This window comes from Crocodylus porosus, unplaced genomic scaffold, assembly GCF_001723895.1.
Source record: "Crocodylus porosus isolate Cpor-Errol unplaced genomic scaffold, CroPor_comp1, whole genome shotgun sequence".
Lineage (NCBI taxonomy): Eukaryota > Metazoa > Chordata > Crocodylia > Crocodylidae > Crocodylus > Crocodylus porosus.
Window position 1 is genome coordinate 5,805,629 of NW_017728920.1, and position 20,189 is coordinate 5,825,817.

The following is a 20,189-nucleotide window of genomic DNA, read 5'->3' on the forward strand; positions in this document are numbered from 1 at the left end:
TGGACTCGATGATCTGCTCAGGTCCCTTCCAACCCTACCAACTATGAAACTATAACTATGAAACTATGTATTCCCATTTCCAGATTTTTCCCCTTAATTCTCTGGGGCAGACACAATCAAAGGGATTGATCAGTTTCTGAATATGATCTAGTTTCAAAGTGCATGTGCGGTACTTGTTCTTCATTGCATAGGATTGTTGTACCTTATGCTTCTTTAGGCGCATGACCTCCTAATACTAGGTGTCTCTTGTATAGTGGCAGAGAGCGACAAAAGTTTAAATCGGGGATGGGCAAAGTCTGGCTTGTGGGCTGGATCTTGTCGGCCCTGGACTCCATTTCCCAGCTGCCCTGCCCGCATGGCTTGGCTTGGTCTCCATGGAGACCCCAGCTGCAACTGCAGGAAAATTCAGACTGGGGTTGTCATGGAGACCAGGTGCAGCCATGCTGGGGCACGCAAGCAGGGGATTGTGTCTCTGCCCCGGCTCCAGACCAGGCTGTCACTGCTGCAAGGAGCTGGGGCAGTGGCTCCGGAGCAGCCCCCGGTGCTGCTCTGCTGTGTGTGCTGCCAGCATGGCGGCTTGTCTCCAAGGCAACCCCAGCCTGAGCTCTCATGCCCAGGTGTGGCTGGGGTCTCCACGGAGACTGGACCAAGCCATGTGGGCAGGGGCTGCTGGGAAATGGAGTCTGGCTTTCAGCCAGATTGGCCATTTTGCCCACCCCTGTTTTAAATGAATGTGGGGCTATGGGAACAACAGGCTAACTACCTCCCATCTTGTTCTAGTTCTCCGGCTGGAAGAAATGCGTTGCAAGATGATCACCCACTTTAGGTTCTGCAGCATGTATGTAGTCTCCTCATCCTTCAGGCGACTGATCAATACCTGATAGTTTTCTAAGCTTAAATTTTTAGGAAAACACCAAATATGATGAGATTTAAGATAAGGTTAGGAGAGCTGGTAGCATTGTCTAATTCTCTGTGCCTCCACGAACATCTGTCCTTTTTCTCTAACACAGATGGGCTGATGTCCACTTTTGCCAGTACCTTAATTGCCAGTTTCTGAGGGGCTGACAGCATCAGTCACCTCTTGCTTTTAATTTTATTCCCTGAACAGTAATCTAACCTACAGTGCCAGGACAAACACTGAAAGTTATAATTCTGTGAGTCAGAGTCATATGACTTGTACCACATAAATCCATACAACTGCTTGGAAGTTCAGAGTTGCCTACAACATTCTGTCTTAAGCCAACACACAAGGACAAATCAATGAATGCAGAAAAAGCCAATGATCCCAGAACTAGCAAACAGGGGAGTCTGAGTGGGAGACCTGCTTGAGAGAGGAGCAGAAAGTTGTGGTTGGCTGGGGACAGGTTATATCTGTGCTGGTGAGTGAGGACGTTAGCTTGGTTTGGGCCTGGTGGTGTGTTCTGTTTGGGAGAGTTTCTGAAGATGCAAGGTTGCACTAGAAGGCGGGAGGGCATCCTGACCAAGGCCATCAGGATCCAAGAGGAAGAGTTCTTGATTGTGTTTGAGGTCTTCTACTTGACACAGGAAAGCAGAGACTAGCCATTGCCAGGAAAAGGGATCATCAGCAAAGAGAAGATGCTGAAGCGTTTATGGGCAGAGACAGTCACCCTGTTTGCCAGGTCAGTCAGGTCCTGACACCCCTTGTTGGTGGGTAGCAGGTAAAGGACAGCTTATTGGAGCCTTTTGAATGGAGTCATTGACAGCTCCAAGATGGCACAACTCTGCCAGAGTAGTAACTGCCAGGTTGCTGATGATCAGGACACAGCCATGGCAGGAGAGGCTGAATGGGAGCTGTGTAGTCAAGAGAGGTGTGTGTTAGATGTCACTGCATTCTAATAAATATTAAGATCTTCTAAAAACACACATGTGATTAATGTTAAAGGGGAAGGTCAATGGGACTGGTTTTGTGCTTAAAAGAAAGGAGGTGTGTCATTCTGTGCAGGATTGGGGGACAAGTTATTTATGTTCAGTCTCTTTATCAGCGATTTGGACAATGGGGTGAAAAGCACCCTGTTTAAATTCACTGATGATACCAAAATTTGGGGTGAGGTGAGCCCACTAGTAGGGAGGGAAAGACTGCAGCAAGACTTGGATAGGTTACAGGGGTGGGCTAGCAAAAACAGGATGCGCTTCAGCACTGACAAGTGCAGGGTGCTGTACTTGGGCAGTAGTAACCATCAGTACACTTATAAGATGGGAAACTCCCTTCTTGAGAGCATGGAGGCAGAAAGGGATCTTGGAGTCATTATTGACTTCAAGATGAACATGGGCTGACAATGTGAGGTCACGGTTGGCAGGGCTAACCGGACCTTGTCATGCATCCACAGATGCATCTTGAGCAGGTCGAAGGAGGTGATCCTCCCCCTCTGTGCAGCATTGGTCAGGCCACAGCTGGAGTACTGTGTCCAGTTCTGGGCACTGCACTTCAGGAGGGATGTGGACAACATTGAGAGGGTCCAGAGGAGGGCCACCCGAATGATCCGGGGACTACAGGGCAGACCCTACAATGAGAGACTGCGGGACCTGAACCTGTTCAGCCTTCACAAGAGAAGGCTGTGGGGGGACCTGGTGACCGTCTATAAACTCACTAGGGGGGACCAGAAGGGTTTGGGAGAGACCTTGTTTCCCCTAGCGCCCCCTGGCATAACAAGGAATAACGGCCACAAGTTGTTGGAGAGTAGGTTTAGATTAGACATCCGTAAGAACTACTTCACAGTCAGGGCGGCTAGGATCTGGAACCAACTTCCAAGGGAAGTGGTGCTGGCTCCTACCCTGGGGGTCTTTAAGAGCAGGCTTGATGCCTACCTAGCTGGGATCATTTGAGCCCAGGTTTTTTTTGTGTTTTTTCTCCTGCCCTGGCAGGGGGGTCGGACTTGAAGATCTATAAGGTCCCTTCCGGCCCTACTTCTATGATGCTATGAATGACTTCTACAAATGCAATGTTTATTTGTATTAGGTTTGTGTTCACTGACAAGCTCAAGCTATCATTAGAGCTTGATTCTTTTTTGACTTGTCATAGAATATGTAATAAGTGATAAATCTTTATTTTCCTTTGTCCTCTAGACAATTGACTTTTTAAATGAAAATATCCGAAGAGGAATTCAAAATTACTATGATGACCTGGACTTCAAAAACATAATGGATTTTGTTCAAAAGGAGGTTTGTTTTTCCTGAAAATCGTTAAACTAAAAGCAGTCTCAGAATGGAAGAGGTGGTAACATCCTCATTGTCATCCTTGGTAATAAATTGTTTTGGAGTATATTCTAGAGTATCTGGAAGGTTATGATATAGAACACTCTATTACAGGAGTGGACAGTTATTTCAGGCGGAGGGCCACTTACTGAGTTTCAGCAAGCCATTGAGGGCTGCATGAAAGGCAGCTAGGGGCAGATATGTATTAATTTTCTAAATTTTTTAGGGGCCCTGCAGGCTGGATAGAATGGCCTGGCAGGGTGCATCTGGCCGGCGGGTCGCATTTTGCCCGCTCGTGCTCTATTACATACAGAAACTTATATACAACTATTTGCAGTGGCTGGCCTGCTTCTCTTCTGCCACCTGGGAGTGCACCTGTTGTCTAATTATCTAATTGGGGCTGCACTGGTTTCTTCCTGATGGTGGGGTTGGGCTGCGCTGTGTTCGGCGTGGGAGACAGTGGCACTCTCCCACCTGGGAGTGCCTGTTGGCCTTACTAGATTGTCTCTTGGGAAGTCATGTCCAGGAGGATTTAATCATATAGGCTGCTTGCAGACATTTAAAAAAAAAAAAGAAAACTGAGCTTTACCGAGTGAAGCAGCGTGTCTGTATCGATTGGGTGCTTCAGTGGGGCCTTTTGCTGCTTTTATCTAATATGTGATACAATCAGCTATTAGATAAAGGTGCCAAAAAAGCCCCACTAAAGTGTCTGATCTATACAGACATTGGGCGAGCCAGGTCCAACTAACATATTGACTCTTGTAGGCGCAGAAATGCTCCAAGTTTAAGGTAAAACGCAGTTGTTTTTTTATAGTTTTTGTCTCCAAGCAGCTATAGTCTTTTGGTGTGTTAGTCCAACTCCCATTACCAGTGGAATAGGTTGTCCTGTGTCATCTCTGGACTTTGGCAGGGCCCCTATGGAGTTCCAGCTTACATTTAAATGATAGATGGAGTGTAAATTGAACTCCTCCATACTTGTGGCCCTAAGAGCCCACTCTAAACCTACTGAAGACAATGTAAAGATTTCAGCCCCTGAATGTCCCCTTATGAAGGGTATGTAGTATTTTGATTAAGCAGCTTCTTTAGTAAGGCATTTATTTAAACTGAAACACTTGCTGAAAAAAATACCTGTAATTAAATTTAGAGATTGCACTGGTCACAGCTGAACATTACTTAATAACATATGTGGTTGAGTCATAGCCCTTTTTAAAAGCTGCTGTGTTGAAATATTTATAGTGTTAGTTAAAAATTCTCATGTGCACTTCAGTGACTGTAGAAGAAACAGAAAATATTTTTAAGTGTGCTAATGGGGCCTGTATGTGGCATAGATGTCAATGACCATAACAACATTTTTAAAAACTTGGCTATAGAAGATAAGTTTTATAACATTGCTATGGAAATGTTGGTCTGTCTCTGAAACCAAAGTTAACATGGAAAGATTTTCCTAAAACTAACCATTAGGAAATCTTGTTATTTTAGTTCAGATCCTTTAAAAGTGTGTTCTCACATTAGTTATGTATATTCACAGTGATTGTGAATTTTAATGTTAAATTAACTTTATACTTTTCTTCATAAACAATGCTAGGTGACTGCTTTTAGTTAAATGGAATAATGTACATTTAAAGTATTGGTTTTGAGGATCAGTCAGCCTATTAGTAAAAAAAATTGACTTTTTTTTCTTTGTACAACTTGATTTCAAGCTTGTTCTTTTAAAGAGGCAGATCCAAAATGACTAGCTTAAAATCCAGCAAAGAAAAAAAATGTCTCTGTGTCCAAACAAAGACCAACAGTCTGTCAAGAAAACACAAGTGGACTTGGTGTCTGTTACTTTACTAGTTTAGCAAATAATGGAGGAACACGGTTACCCTAAATGTTGTTAATATTACCATTAGATTAATCTTGATACTCTTATTTATTTTTCAAGTATTAGAAAAGGAGTGTATGTCAAGACGGGATTTATTTATTTTTATTTTTAAAGTTCAAGTGTTGTGGTGGAGAGGATTATAAAGACTGGACAAAGAATCAATACCATGATTGTTCTGCACCAGGGCCATTGGCATGTGGAGTGCCATATACTTGTTGTGTCAGAAACAAGGTATGTACAATTCTGTTTTATGCAGTTAATTTTACTGGGTTTTTTGTGTGTTAAATTGCAATATTTGATGGAAAAAAATAACCATACAGAATGAATAGTTGTACTCTTTAAAGAGCAGCCTTTTGTCTATTAAAAATCTTGGAAAGTACATCCACTCATGAAGCAAAACAGGGTTGGGTTTTCAGCATTACCCGGTTGTTATGCTAAGCATCGCCTTCTTAGGGTTAAGATGGCACCAGCACAGTATGTAATAGGGTATATTTATTACTTTGGGAAATTTGAAAAGGGGGAAATTAAAATAGTTTGCATAAAAACTTCTTTATTCCTTCCTGATTTGTACTTCATCTCTAAGTTTTTATAAGGCTATTTATGTTGTGTAATTTTAAAGGTTGTAATATCTCCTGGCAGAACAGTCTTTTTTTGCATTAATTTTGTCTGCTCTCAGATAACAGTTTGGCTCCACTAGAAAACCATAGAAATGTGGGGCTGGATGGGGCCTGAGATGGGAATAGTATACTAAGACCCTCCAGACAGGTGATTGACTTATTCTCATACACTTCCAATGAAGAAAGTTACAGTACTTCTGTAGGTAGCCTTGTTCCAGTGCTCACCTGTTCTTCTAGTTAGAAACTTTTTCCTGATGTCTGACATAAATCTTTTTTGTTAGAAATAGAGCAAGAAGTAATCAGCTTAATCTCAGTGGATTCAGAGGACAATTTATTGCTATACTTTTCATTAAAACATTTACATATGTAAAACAAATATTTAACTATATGCAAAGATTGTGATGTCTACTTCAGTCTTCACTTTTCTAGAGAAAAACCCAAATTCCTTCAGTTTTTTTCTTGCTGGGTCATTTTTCTAGTCTCTTGCCATTTTTGTTGCACTCTCTTGGACTCTATCTATCCTTCTTGAAGTGCAGGGCCCAAAACTGAAGTACTCCAACTAAGGCCTAACCAAAATAAGAGTGTAGAAATCACCCTCCTTTCTAGTTATGTCTTAGAATGATATTTGCCTCCTAAGAAACCTTACAACTCCCATTGAAATACTAATCTCAACTTTCTTGAAGTTTTATGGAATACAGGAAAATTGATTTACAGGTAGCACAACAATACCCCTGTTCTTTCTACTTCTTCCTTACATGAAAGCAGTAAATTTCAGGCTGCCAGTAGACAGACAGAAACTAAGGGGGTTTTTTTGTGTGTGTTCTGAATACCTCAGAACATACTGGTTTTTAGAGGTTTAGACCATTATTTGTTATGTATTTTTTTCTTTGCTTTTAACTTGAATCTTAGATTCTTGGAATTGGAAGGGACATCAAGTTTCCTATTCCATCCCCCTGCACAGATGCAGGATTTTCCATTTCAAAATCCTTAGATGCCTATTCAGCTTCATCTTGAAAACCTCCAGTAATGAGTATCCTATAACTTCTCTAGGCAGCTTGTTCCATTGTACTACTGGTTTTATAGTTAGGGAGTTTTTTCTAAGGTTTAATCTAAACCCTCTTGCTGTAGTTCTTTGGGGTAACTCTGATATCTTTTATTAGACCAACTCAGATAGTTTATCTAATAAAAGATAACAGAGTTACCCCAAAAAATCTTGTCTGACTATGTCCGTAGACCAACACGGCTACTACCTATATCCCTTTGTTGTAGTTTAAATTTATTACCTTTTGTCCTGTCCTTTTTGGACAAGGAGAGTAATTTTTCTTTGTAGTCTTTATGGCTGCCTTTCAAATATTTGAAAACTGTTATCCTGTCTCTTTTAATCTCCTCTCTCCAAGCTAAATATACCCAATTTTCTCAACCTTTATCTTAACTGCTTTTCTTTGAACCACCTCCAGTTTTTCTGCATCCGTCTTAAAATATGCCCAGAACTGGATGCAGTTCTTCAGCACAGAACTAGCTAGTGCTGAGGAGAATCATAGAGAAGTAGGGCTGGAAGGAACCTCCAGAGGGCATCTAATCTAACACCCTGTCTAAGATAGAATCATCCCTATCCAAACCATCTTCTACAACCTGTAATCTAAACTCTACATAAGACTACTGTCAACCCTGACATAACACAGACCTAACACTCTAACCTGCCGCAGGTAAAGTGGTGGAACCATGGCAGCCAATGCCCTGCTTCTTTGAAGTGTTATGCTCCAGGGATCCCAGGTAGAGGACCATGCCCCCTCACTACAGAAGAAGGCAAAAAACCCCACAAACTGTACCAATCTGACCATGGGGTAAAATTTCTTCCTGACCTGAAATATGGCGATTGGTCTGACCCTGAGAGGAGGAGCAAGACATGCTAGCCAATGACTTCTAGCTTTGGTCTCAGCAGGAGCATTGGCATACCCCAGTCAAAGTCCCCAGGCTTGACAGTAGCCAAAACCCAATGCCTCTGAGGAAGCTTAAAAACACCCTAACACATATAGCAGAAGGGGGGAAACCAGCAAAGCAGCAAAGAAAAGCAAAGCCCAAAGGAACAGGAAATATCTATAGTATAACATAGTTTATCCCCGACGAGTGACTGTCCAACCTGTTCTTGAACACCTCCACTGATGGAGAGTCCACAGCTTCCCTAGGCAGTCTGTTCCACTGTTTCACTGTTCTGATAGTGAAGAAGTTTTTCCAGATATCCAATCTAAACTTATTTTGCTGCAACTTTAAGCCATTGGTCTGTGTCCTTCTCCCTGCAGCAAGACAGAAAAGGTACTTTCCTTGTTCTTTATGGCAGGCCTTCAAGTATATGAAGACTGTTATCATGTCCCCTCATAACACCTTTTCTGCAAGCTGAACATGCTTAGCTCCTTCAGCTTCTCCTCATATGATTTGCTTTCCAAATCCTTTTATTAGGCCTGTGCAAAGCGGTTTATATTCACTTTGGATTTGGCCGATTCAGGGGGAAATGACTTGATTTGGTGATTTGAATTACTGTCCCAAATTGATTCAGGCAAATTTGATTCGGAGATTCAGCTGCTGCCGAATTAGGTGAATCTCCGAATCAAACAGGCCCCACTCCCTGCCCGCGATCCTAGCCCCATCAATGGCTGCCCCACCTGGCCCCAGTGTTCCGGCTCTTTTCTTTAATTTTTAAAGCCCCGTGATCACCGGCTCCTGCCAGGTGGGGGCATGATCCCTGCTGCCCCCCCACCCTATGCTGCATGAGCCTCCCCACTGCCATGAGCCCCCAGAAGCCCAGACAGCCGCTGCAGCAGCCAGTGAGTGTGGGGCTTTTTAAGAGCTGGGATGCTGGGACCAGGTGGGGCAGCCATTGACAGGGCTGGGAGAGCAGGCGGGGATGGGGGCTCATGGTAGAGCCCCGCATGCAGTGCGGGGCAGCAGGGATTGCCCCCCCCCTGCCTGGGAGAAGCTGGGTGAGTGCGGGGCTTTTGTTTTTTTTTTTTTAAGAGCCGGGATGTAGTGGCCAGGCGGGGAAGCCTTTGATGGGGCTGGGAGAGTGGGCAGGAGTTGGGGGCACTCATGGGGGCTTGGGGACCCCATGGTCCCCTCCCCCCTCCTCCAGCCCGCCACTTACCGGTGCAGAGTCTGGGTCCAGCTCCCTGTGGTGGTGAGTGGGGAATGTTTGAATCTCTGAATCTCTTTGAATCTTTTCTGAATTGATTTGGACCTTGTTTTTGGTCTCCCGATTCGATTTGGATTTGGAGATTCAGTCACCAAATTGGGCCAAATCTCCTCTGAATTGAATCAGCACTTGAAGCTTTGCACAGCCCTACTTTTTATCATCTTTGTTGCCTGCCTCTGAACTCTCTCTAACATCTCCACATCCTTTTTAAAATGTTACTGTTACCTCCTGTGTCTTGTATACAATGCTTCTCTAATGCATCCCAAAATTGCATGGGCATTTTTGTTGCGGCAGCATCACATTGTTGATTCATTCAGCTTGTGATCCAAAAGGGCAGGGAACAGAATTCATATCTTCCACTCCCAACTGAATGCTTTAACCCAGGGGTTGTCAACTGGGGGTACGTGTACCCCTAGAGGTACTTAGAAAGGTTGAAGGGGATACACACAGGTGGGTGAGTGGGGACAGAGCACAGGTGGGAATAGAGTGCGCCCCAGGGCGCAGCAGTGGCATCTCTCCTGGCACGTTCCCACACTTCATTTCTTACTTGGGGGAGGGGTGTGCTGGGTGCTGCCAGCCCCACATAACACATCGCGGCACCTTTCCACCCTCCATCCCAGCTCGTTCTCTTGATTGGCCGCTGGGCCACTGCCCTCAGCCAATAACTGATGGCGAGGAAGCTCTGCAGCCATGCCCTTCTCACAGAGCTGCAAGGGTCTGAATGGTGGGGGAGGAAGTGTGCTCTGTGCCTGTCCCCAGCAGCGTGTGATTGGTTGGGTGTGAGGCCCATCAGCGGCCAATGGAGCCACATATGTGACTGACCACGGTAAAGTGGCTCTGTGCATAGCTAAGGGGGTGGTTGTGGTGGCAGTGGCTGCTGTGTGTGAGCCCCCTCCCACTTGGCTTGCCCTCTCAGCACCATCATTATGTGTACACCTGGGAGAGCATGGGGCGTGTTTGCCCCTGGCTCAGCATGGGGCAGACTGGGGCTGCACAAGGCTGTTCCCAGCTGGGGAGTTGGGTCATGCAGCACTCGGGGTGGGTGATGGTGGTACTGGGAGAGGATTGGGGCGGGAGGCTACAGTGAATTCTGGAGAGGCTGCAGCCCCTCCTGTAGTCCCCCTTCAAGTGCCACCACTACCTGCCCTGAGTGCAGTCTGGCCTGGGCCCGGCCCCAACACGCCCTGCACACAGATCTGGGAGCAAATGTCCCCACCATGCCCTTTCAGGGTGTGCACAGTGGCAGGATCCACTTCCCCATGCCCTCTGGATAAGCCATTTATGGCTCTGTCCTGCATGCAGCGCCTGCCCTTGTCCCACTGCCTCCTTCACTGCGGGAGCCTATGGGAGAGGGTTTTGGGGAGGGGAGGGGAAGGCTGAAGCTGCTTCAGAATTCTCCCCAGCCCCCGCCAGGAAGAGCCTGGTGCTGTCCTAGGCTCAGTCCGCCCCGCTCTGCGTGCAGATCCAGGGGCACATGTCCCCCCATGCCCTCCCAGGGGTGCACATAGCAGTGGGAGCGACCTCTCTTCCCACTGTGTGGCTCAGTCCCACACCCCGCGCTGGCTGGGCAGTCCTTGCCCCAGCCCCACTTCCTCCCCCACTGCTGGGGCAGCCCACCCTACCCCACACAAAGATTTGCAGGCATATGCCCCCCATGCCCTCTCAGAGTGTGCGTAGCAACAGGAGCTGCCCCCACCACCCCCTGAACAAGCCCCTCACAGTCCATCCTGCACCCCCTCCCAGCTGTGCAGTGCCTGTCCCAGCCCCACTCCCTCCCTCACTATGGGGGCCTCAATCTGCCCCTCCCTTCCCTTAAAAAAACAAGAAAAAAATATAAGGGGGCACAGGAGCTGGAACTGAGTCAGAAGGGGTATACTTATTTAAAAAAAGGTTGAAAATCCCTGCTTTAACCATTAGAAATATAGAAGTAGGCTTCAAGGCTTAGGTCAAGTATAATGCTGACGTTTATGAGAGAGTGAGCCTCACTGAAAAACAATATTGGGAATTTGTGTGTCTTTTTTGTTGCAGTAGGGGCTATATTTACTGCAGAGTATTCTCAATATATTTTGGAAAAGTGGTGTGGGCACATAACATACAGCACTCCCTCTGGAGGAAATTCAGTATTGATTTTTCTGGCATCTTCAGAAGTAATTTTACACTGGAGAGAATTACGTGGGTGTAAGTGTCATGTATCTGCTAGTGTCTGCAACTATTGTCAGTTTCACTCATGTAGCAACTTGCTCAGTGGCTGTGTCTACACAAGATGCTAACTCTGCAGTAGCCTAGTTTTACTGCTCAGTAGCTTGCAGGGCAAAAACCGTGTTAATATGCTACTGTACAGTAGTATTAGGCTACTGAGCAACTAGTGTCACTAAAAAGCCATGCACCGGTGCTACTGCTCAGTAGCACCAGTTACTGCCCATCAATTTAATACTTGGTCATACAAGTACTAAACTTAATGCACTGTAACTATGGTGCATTAATGAACGTGTAGGTGTGCCCTGTATAAACCAGATTCCCATCATCTAGTGGCCAGGCACTGTAATAGCATCTACATAAAGCAGCTGGGCTTTGGACCACTGGTTGTGTGTGTGTGTGTGTGTGTGTGTGTGTGTTGCTTACTACAGGTTAAATTTACTGAGGATGAAAACTCAGGTAAATTATTTTGTAGTAATAATGTCCTATGTCTGCAACCTTTGTCAAAAACAAATGGTGGAAAGAGAAGGCAAAATAAATCCAACAATCTGTTGACAGTCATGGCATGTGGAGCTTCTTCAGTGCAGCCAAGGCAGTGTATAGACCTAGCTCTTGTGGAGTCACCCTGCTTGGATCTGAAGATGGCAGTATGCACCCCTCAAAGACAAGTCCATCAAAAACTGCTGGAGGAAGCACTACCAAAAGCTCCTGAACTGAGAATTGACAGTGACTGATGAAACCATTGAATCAATCCTGCAGCATCCAGAAAGGGAAGCACTTGTCAGTCCACCAACCTCTGAAGAAGTCCACCAGGCAGCAAGACAGATGAAGAACAACAATGCATCTGGCCCTGATGGCATACCAGCTGAGACCTTCAAAGTTGACAGGGAAACTATGACCAACAAGCTCTACACACTGTTTCTTAAAATCTGGAATACTGAGGAAATTCCCACTGACCAATAATGGTCACCATTTTAAAAAAGGGAGACCAATCTGACTCAGGAGACTACTGAGGTATTGCCCTCCTCTCCATTGCCGAGACGATCCTTGCTCAAATTCTTCTGAACTGACTGCTTCCTCTCACTGAGGAAATCCTTCCTGAGTCTCAGTGAGGCTTCAGACCATCAAGAGGCACCATGGACGTGATTTTTGCAGCCCGGCAGATCGAGGAAAAATGCCAAGAATACCAGGAACTGTATATGGCCTTTATTGATTTGCATATGTCCTTTGACTCTGTTATCCGTGAGGCTCTATGGAAAATCTTATCGAAATTTGGCTGCCCAGGGAAATTTATCACCATCCTAAGACTCCTTCATGACCAGATGACTGCCTCCAAGTTATGCAGTGGCTCTGCTATGGAGTCCTTTGCCATTTGAACTGGCGTCAAACAGGGCTTATGATCATACCAGTTTTGTTTTCCGTCTTTCTTGTGGTCATCAACATGCTCATCCATGACCAGCTGCCACATGGCATCCACACTGGTAGAAAGAACTGCAGTATGCCGATGATTGTGTTGTCCTTGCACATGCTGAGGAGGACCTACAGATGACCCTTAGCTGCTTCTCTCAAGCATACCAGTGCCTGGGACTGACTCTTAATATTGGAAAAACAAAGGTGCTTCACCAGCGTACATGGGCCAATCAGGCCCCCTAGCAAAGATCTTCATCGACAGCCAGGAGCTGAAGAATGTTGAACACTTTACATACTTCAGCAGGTATTTCTCAAAGAAGGCGAGCATCAATGAAGAGATCCAGTATAGGATCCAATGCCTTCAGAAGACTGAATCATTGCGTGTTCAATGATCATGACATCAGGACTCAAACAAAGTTCCAACTCTATAAGGCTGTGGTAATTGTTGCCACTAGGATTCCTTTCACCAGAGACCCCAAGGATTGACATGGCCCCTCGTCTGATATGTTATCAAGTGAACTTTAATAGTAATCCCTAGGATTTGCTACAGGTTTCTTCCCTATAATACGGCCTGACATGTGGTTCCTTTAGATATTATAGCAGCAACCTTCAGTGGCACCAGCCTCAGATCCTCTGCTGGGTGTGTGGGATGTTAGTTTCTGGAATCCTTATTGTTCAAACAAGGATTTCAAGGTTGCTTCTATCTCTCCAGGGTACACAACACAACACACACTGTCCCTTTGTTTATCCACTAGTTTTGTAAATTTCTCACCCCAAATTGTCCAGTCCTCTAGTTCCTTATCTCACCTTTTTAGATAAGGTGCCCCAATCCTATTCTGTTTTTGGTTTTCTTTCCTTTTAGGGAAACTGCTGTACCTGGTTTGTCCACCATACCAATCACAGCACTCACTTTTCCCATTGCCTTATAAGGCACACTGTACAATTTAATTGCTTAGTTCTGGAAAGGTCTAAAGTTATGCTAAGAGCCTTAGCATAACACAGTTTGTCTGCTACGGTAATCCCAAATCTTCTCTATGGCTATGAAGCTTGGGTGACCTACAGGGACCACCTGAAAAGCCTGGAATGCCATCATGGGGGAGGCTACCTCTGGAAGATCCTTGTCATAAAGTGAGAGGATTGGCCAGTGTCTTTACTGATGCTAATAACACCAGTGTGGAAATGTTGATTAATCAGCATCAACTGTGGTGGACAGGGCACTGTCTGATGTATGTGTACCAAAACAACTGCTATACTCCCAACTCAGCCAAGGACAAAGGACATGCAGGGAGCCAAAGGAAACACTTCAAGGACAAGGACACTCTCAAGGCAAACATTAAGAAGTGTGGCACTGACACTACAAATTGGGGAAAACTAGCCAAAACAGGGCTGCATGGCAAAGGTTTGTGAGAGAAGGCACGTCTTACTTTGAAGAAAACCATCTTGCCCTGGAGGTAGAAAAACAACAGAAATGGAAGAAAAGGAAAGAAGACTGAGAAATCTGTGATTTGACTCTCCCTTTAACCACTACCTGTGGTATTTGTCAGAGTCTGCAGCTGTAGGATTAGCCTTCTTAGCCACGAACGGACTCATTTATAATTCTTTACTCGACCCATGGAAGTGATGATCCTTGACCATGAGGGGTCGCTGCCACCACCAAGTAATGACGTCCTATGTTTTCACCTTTTGTTTTGATTTGATGTGAGGCCTGTGTGCAAAACAGAAATAAGGGACTTATTAGTAAATGTACTTCTTCAACTTTAGCCACTGTTTAGTCCTAAGTTTCCCTCTTTCATATCCAATGAGGGTAACAAGAGGAATTGTTTATTTACTTTCATGCAAATTTTTGCACGTGCACAGCTGTCTGTAGACCTCCAACTTGAAAAAAACATTTCCAGATTGTCTTGTACGATCTTTGATGTATCACATTTGAAAGTTCATTTTATGCCAGAAACTATCATTGATCTACTGGTAGATAACTAGTAGGCCCAAGGGGGTCTCAGTGTGGTCTGCTACCTCTTGGCACTCAGCCCTCATGTGCTTACCTTCCCAACTTCCAAAAGTGCCTAATTGCTTTTCATCTGCCACATCTTGATGGCAATTCTAATTAGGGAGGAGATCCTCAGTTCAGTCTGGTGGCAGTGTTAGGCGCCCTGTTCTCATTATCAGGCTGCCCCTGTGGTTGGTAGACCTCATTTCATTCACTCCTAGTCTCTCAAGGACTGTCTGCCCAGCCAGCTTCTCTGATTCCTTACTCCAGGCCAGTTTATCTGGCTCACCAAGCATTTCAATAGGGTGCACTGCCCCTAATCAGTTCCAGTAGGGCATGCTGCCCCCCTCATCTCAATTCTGCAGGGCTCTTAGCCCAGTCAGCACTTCTCCCAGGCTAATTCACAATAGCCCAGAACTATAATATGCATAACATCCCTTTGCCCCTTTTAGCTGCCCTTTGGCCAAAAACTCCCCTTCCTCAGAAAAATAAAAAACAGTCAGTTTCAGCTGGAAGTGTTTTCCCTGGCCCCATCCAAGCTTTTACTCAAATCCAGCTGGTTTATCCCACCTACAGCCCTCTTGGGCCTACTTACTGTTTGTAGCTCAGCCTCTGTTGAACTCCAGAGAATACCTTTGTCCTGCATTGTCTGCTTTGTCCTGGAGCAGGCTTATATAACCTCGGCCTGCCTCTTCTGGCCTCAGCATAATCTACCTGAAAGGCACAGGTCCCATTTTTTATTCTTACATTCACTCTCTAATAATAAGGTATGAGTTTCCTCTTATAATAACCTGGTTTTGCCCGATACATGTATACATTTTATGCATGTGTTGAAATGAGTTCTCTACTGAAGAATGCTTTGTTAAAATTGTTTGGAAGAATGCATTCAGGGGTCTTTCTGTAATACTATGCATGCATGAAATTAAAATGTATGTGCTTATGTTCTCTTATCTGCATTCATATTTTTTTATCACTAAAAGGAAAATACTTAGATGTGCTGCAGCTTCAGCTGACTCTCATTCAGAATTATAAACTAAACAGTTATATTTATCTTATCTGAGAATAGTAAATTCACCTGTGTGAAAATACTTTGGGATAAATCGGAGAGCCCATCATCAGCCCTTTCATGTGATGATGAAGTGGGATGGTAACTAATAGACAACAATCCAGGTTTTCATATTAATTCACATTAATATTTTTATTTCCAAAATCTAAATTAAAAAATTGCAGCCTGACATTTAAAACTGGTTGCTTTCATATGTACAAGTACAATGCACACTAGTGACTACTTGTAGATGCTGATAAAAACTTCCATAAAATGTAAAAATAATTTATTTTAATGTGTTCAGAGAACAAAAAATACTATGTGACTTTTTTGACCGGTCACAAGTAAAGAATCGATCCATCTATAGATTACTAAGCAAACAAACAACAAAAAAGAGTCTGATTAAAATAGAGAAGATCTTCCATTAATATTTTATGAACAGAAAGAGGCTAAATTTGTAGAAGAAACCGAACCTTTTAATTAGCTCTGTGTGACAGAGCAGCTTCAGTGCTCCATCACTTCAAGGGCTGGAGCAGGCAGCTGGCAGCTGATGATGGTGGCCATTTTAGAGCTCAGCTGTCTAGGCTGAGAGAGCAGTTGAGACCGACTATCTGGGGAGCAACATCACCAGTGGAGCTCCTGCTCCAGGGACATCTTGGAGGTAATGGTGAGGCTGTGGGGAAGGAGGAGGCCTCATGGTCCTGGCATGACTGAAAAATGCACCCTGCCAGGAAGGGGAAGCCCAGTGGGACTGCCTGTGGTGGGGCAGTGCCACTTCAGTACCAGGATCGAGAACCTTCCTAGTGTAAAGCCGGTAGGGGCACCTAAAGCCTAGCCCCCACCTTTGGGTGGGTTATAGTTGAGTGGAGTGGGGGCCAGGTACACTTAAAGGTACCTGAGTCCAATGGGGTGTTGGACCCTGGAGGTGGGCCAGGTATGCTCAAAGAGGAGCACCTGAGCCCAAGGGTGTACGACCCAGGGCCCTGTAGAGGCCGAAGTGGAGGCCAGGCATGCTTAAAAAGAGAAGCACCTGAGCCTGTACGGGTAGAAGACCCCAGGTCTCAGTGTAGGGGTAGAGTAATGGCCTGAGAGAGGGACATAGTGGCCCGGTGAGGGGGAGGGGTAAAGTAGGCCTATAGTTGAATAATTGCCCAGTTCAGATGAGGGCCATGGGAGAGGCCCAAAAGGCTGCATGAGGGCTGGCTGAGGCATGAAGAGTGAAGGCTTGGCCCTATGGGGTCTCTGAAGGGAGCAGGCCAGTATGAATGTGTCCCTGGAGCAGGCGGAATGGTAGCGGCCCTGTGAGAGAGGGCAGAGAGGAAGAAGCCCCAGTGCGAGGGGGACAGTATGTGTGAGGCCCGTGAGGGCAGTACGAGAGAGACCCAACTGTGTGCCCAGTTTTGCCTGGCCTTGAGCCTGAAGTTTAACACATAGTGTGACATCTGTGAGGCATGGGACATGTGTAAGGGGAAGGCAGAGTGTGTATGTATTGTCTGTTACAGTTGGGCGCTTGAAAGGCAGCCTCCTGCCTTATTAACCTCCCAATTACTTTACAACAAGGTGTGGCAGGAAAGCAAGGCCTAATGGCATAAATTGTGTTTTCCCATAGGGAGCTTGCCCCTGTCACACACTGCAATGTTTACTGAAGAGTTTGGTCAAGCCCCAGAACTAAATATAAATTTCTGATTTAAGGGTGGATACTACAAAACCATTGCAGAATGTTTAAAATTGTTTTAAAATGTGCTGTTATGAAGTGCAAGAATAACCAGTGATAGATTTGCCACAGAGTAATCAATGGAATCTAACACTACTGACACTTTTAATTAACTTGTCTAGGAGCGTTAACACTATGCCCATGCACCAGCAGTCTTAAAAAAAATCAGAAGATTAATGAATCTTATAGGTTTGACATATGTTTCCAAATGCAGCTTGGTTTCTGTACTGGAAAGCTTTAGGTATGATTTGTAATTACTCATTCATTCTGTGGTCATGGAAAACTTCTGTTAATGTATGAAGGTCAGTGTCTGATCTCTGTTGTGTTGGCATAAATCTGAAATTACTGGAGTCAAGTTAGTTACTACCAGTGTAACTGAAATAAGATTATAAACACATTAGAACAGATTCTGATGTTTTTGTTTGCATTTGTCTTGACCATGCCTAATGTTAAGTGATGTTCCATGATTCAGTATATTTTTTGACAGATTTAGTTTATGCCACTGCCAGATGCTGTGAATGAACTTGAATCTTCAGCAACACTGCAGAAATTCAGTCAGGGCCAAAGAACCAAAAACCTGCCTTTGAAGAACCTGAATTCTTAGACTATTATGAAAAACATTAATTCACTTCTAGGAGAAATAGTGTCACATTTATCCCCAGTGCTGCAAACCCTTAGTTATGAAGGGTACTAGCTATACAATTTAGTTATTCCCACTGACTTCAGTAGGTTTAATTATGTGAGCAAGGGTTTTCAGAAAAGGCTTAAAGGATATTTGTGACACTTTTTAAAATGGGTATAGTTATGTGGATAAAGGAACAAGTTGCAGTAAATTAAAAGAGGGCATACTCAGAATGAAAGTGGGTCAAGTTGCTGTAGTTCAGCTTCCATTCACTGTAGGGTAAGAGTGGGTATATAAACAGTTACTGTGATGCAGCTGTGTGGTGAGTCCCTGTCCACAGCTGATGCTGCCAGTTAATCACCAATAAAAACCTGAAAATCAGGTTTTTTGTTCTTTGGCTCTGGTTGAATTTCTGTAGCTTTGCTCATAATTAAGTTCACTCACAGTATCTGACAAATTAGGCTGTTGCCTGCAAAAGTTTATGGCTGTCTGAACCACTTGGTCTCTAAGGGCATATTCAGACAAGTGCAGACATGCAGGGGTCCATGTTTGCCATGGTATAAATGGCAGCAGCACATATTTGTGCCACTGCTTTGTGCCCCAAGGCACACCCCTGCACATGCAGTCTGGTATGCGCCTGGGTGTAGTAGGGGAGGCTGGGGCCAGCACCTGTGCTGGCCCCAGCAGCCCTACCTGGGGTCCTGGGGGCCTCCCAGGGTAGCAGTGGTTCTGATCTGGCCACATGGATCCTGGTCAGCTACCAGAGCTTGGTCCAGGCTCCACTTCTGGTGGCACACATTGCTGCTGTGTGCACTGTGCCACTTTTTTGGTGTGGCTTTTTTTTTGACACTGGGATCTCCTTGCAGAGCTGACCCTAGGGGTGTGTGGGGCCTGGGGCATATCGGCCTGTGTCTGCATGCGGGGGAGGGGTGTTAAATGGCTGGAGTGTAGAGCTGGTGGTACGTGGCAGCCATGCAGAGTGGTGGCGCTCTCAGCATGGGGTTTGGTGCCCCCCAAAGTGCAGGGCCCGGGGCAGTTCGGCTGATTTCCCCCCCCGATGGTTCTGTCACCTTTTGACACCAGTGTCAAATTTTGGCACTGTGCTGCAGCAGCGCAGCAAACAGGTGCACATGCACCATGTGCCAGTTTGTGGTGCCTCAAACAGCTCTGAGGTGTCATAAACCACATGTGGGCTCTGGCTGGCCAGGTTCTGGTTTTGGGTGGTGTGCGCTGCAGCCACCTGTGCCACTCCACTTTTTTCGGTGTGGGTTTTTTTGATTCTGGCATCTCGCCTGAGTCTGTGGTGTCTGTGGTGCTACATACCGCATGTCTGTGCTCATCTGGACATGGCCTAAGGTGCTTCCCTGCCATTACTTGTATCAAAAGGTACTAAAGGAGATAACACACAGCTTCACAATACATTTAAGAATTTTAAGCAAAAAATCTAGAAAATGAGATTTTGACTAAATGTCATGTCACACTGTGCCTGCATCTTGTTACAATTAATGTATGGTTGTACAAAGCTTCTGAACATTTTGTCTCTAAATTTCTGGAGGGTCTCTGGAATCTGATACATGTGCAAAAAGAATCATCTATGTCCACTTTATCAATTATTCAGGATATTCTAAGATGTAATATAAGGGAGCAAAGGGACTGAACTGTATTAATTTCCTCCTGAAGGATGCTTGCATTCAGACACCATCAAAATCTGGAAAAATCCAAAATCTTGTTCTAATGCAGTAAGACAATGGGGGCCAACCTTTTTGGGAGGTGTGCCACAAATTGGCCCTGCATCTTCCTAGTACCACTTTGATCCCCTTCCATTGCCTGATCTGTCCTGTGTCCTCTACCCAATCTGCTGCTTTGCTTTCTGCTTCCTTCCCTGTGCTCCCAGCTCCATCTGCTGTTCTTCTTTCTTCCCTTTTTGCCATGGTGCTGCTTATACTTTCCTGTGTGTGCTATTTGTCACACACACAGGCTGTGGCACTTGCAATACAAGATTGTGCCATTGCAGTAGAACTTGGAATTAATTGTCTGAATTTCATTGCTTCTCTTTTGTCTCTTTCCCCAAACCTTTTATTCTCTAGGAGATCATAATAATAATAACACTGGCCCTTACTTTGAACACTGCTTCCTTTTATTTTGCTTCTGTTTATATTAGCTGACTTTTAGCAGCAAGAAAGTGCTTGTTTTGTTCTAGTTGGCTCAGAAACCCAGCTGAGAATGTTACATAGCTACAGGAAAAGTAGTAGTAATCTGTAAAAAACAAAAACCAAAAAAAACACACTCAGGTAGGCTCTGGAGCGGTGAGAGATGCGCGGGTGAAGCCCGCTG

The 20,189-nt window shown here is 45.0% G+C and overlaps 1 protein-coding gene across 1 annotated transcript in view; it reads left to right on the forward strand.

Annotated features, from left to right (window-relative positions):
- TSPAN15 (tetraspanin 15) overlaps positions 1 to 20,189 on the forward strand; it is a 47,899-nt gene that overhangs the window by 16,950 nt on the left and 10,760 nt on the right. The window contains exons 4-5 of the mRNA XM_019538642.1: positions 3,085 to 3,180; positions 5,192 to 5,308. Coding sequence (XP_019394187.1) covers positions 3,085 to 3,180; positions 5,192 to 5,308 — 213 coding nt within the window. The remainder of the gene's footprint in view (positions 1 to 3,084; positions 3,181 to 5,191; positions 5,309 to 20,189) is intronic.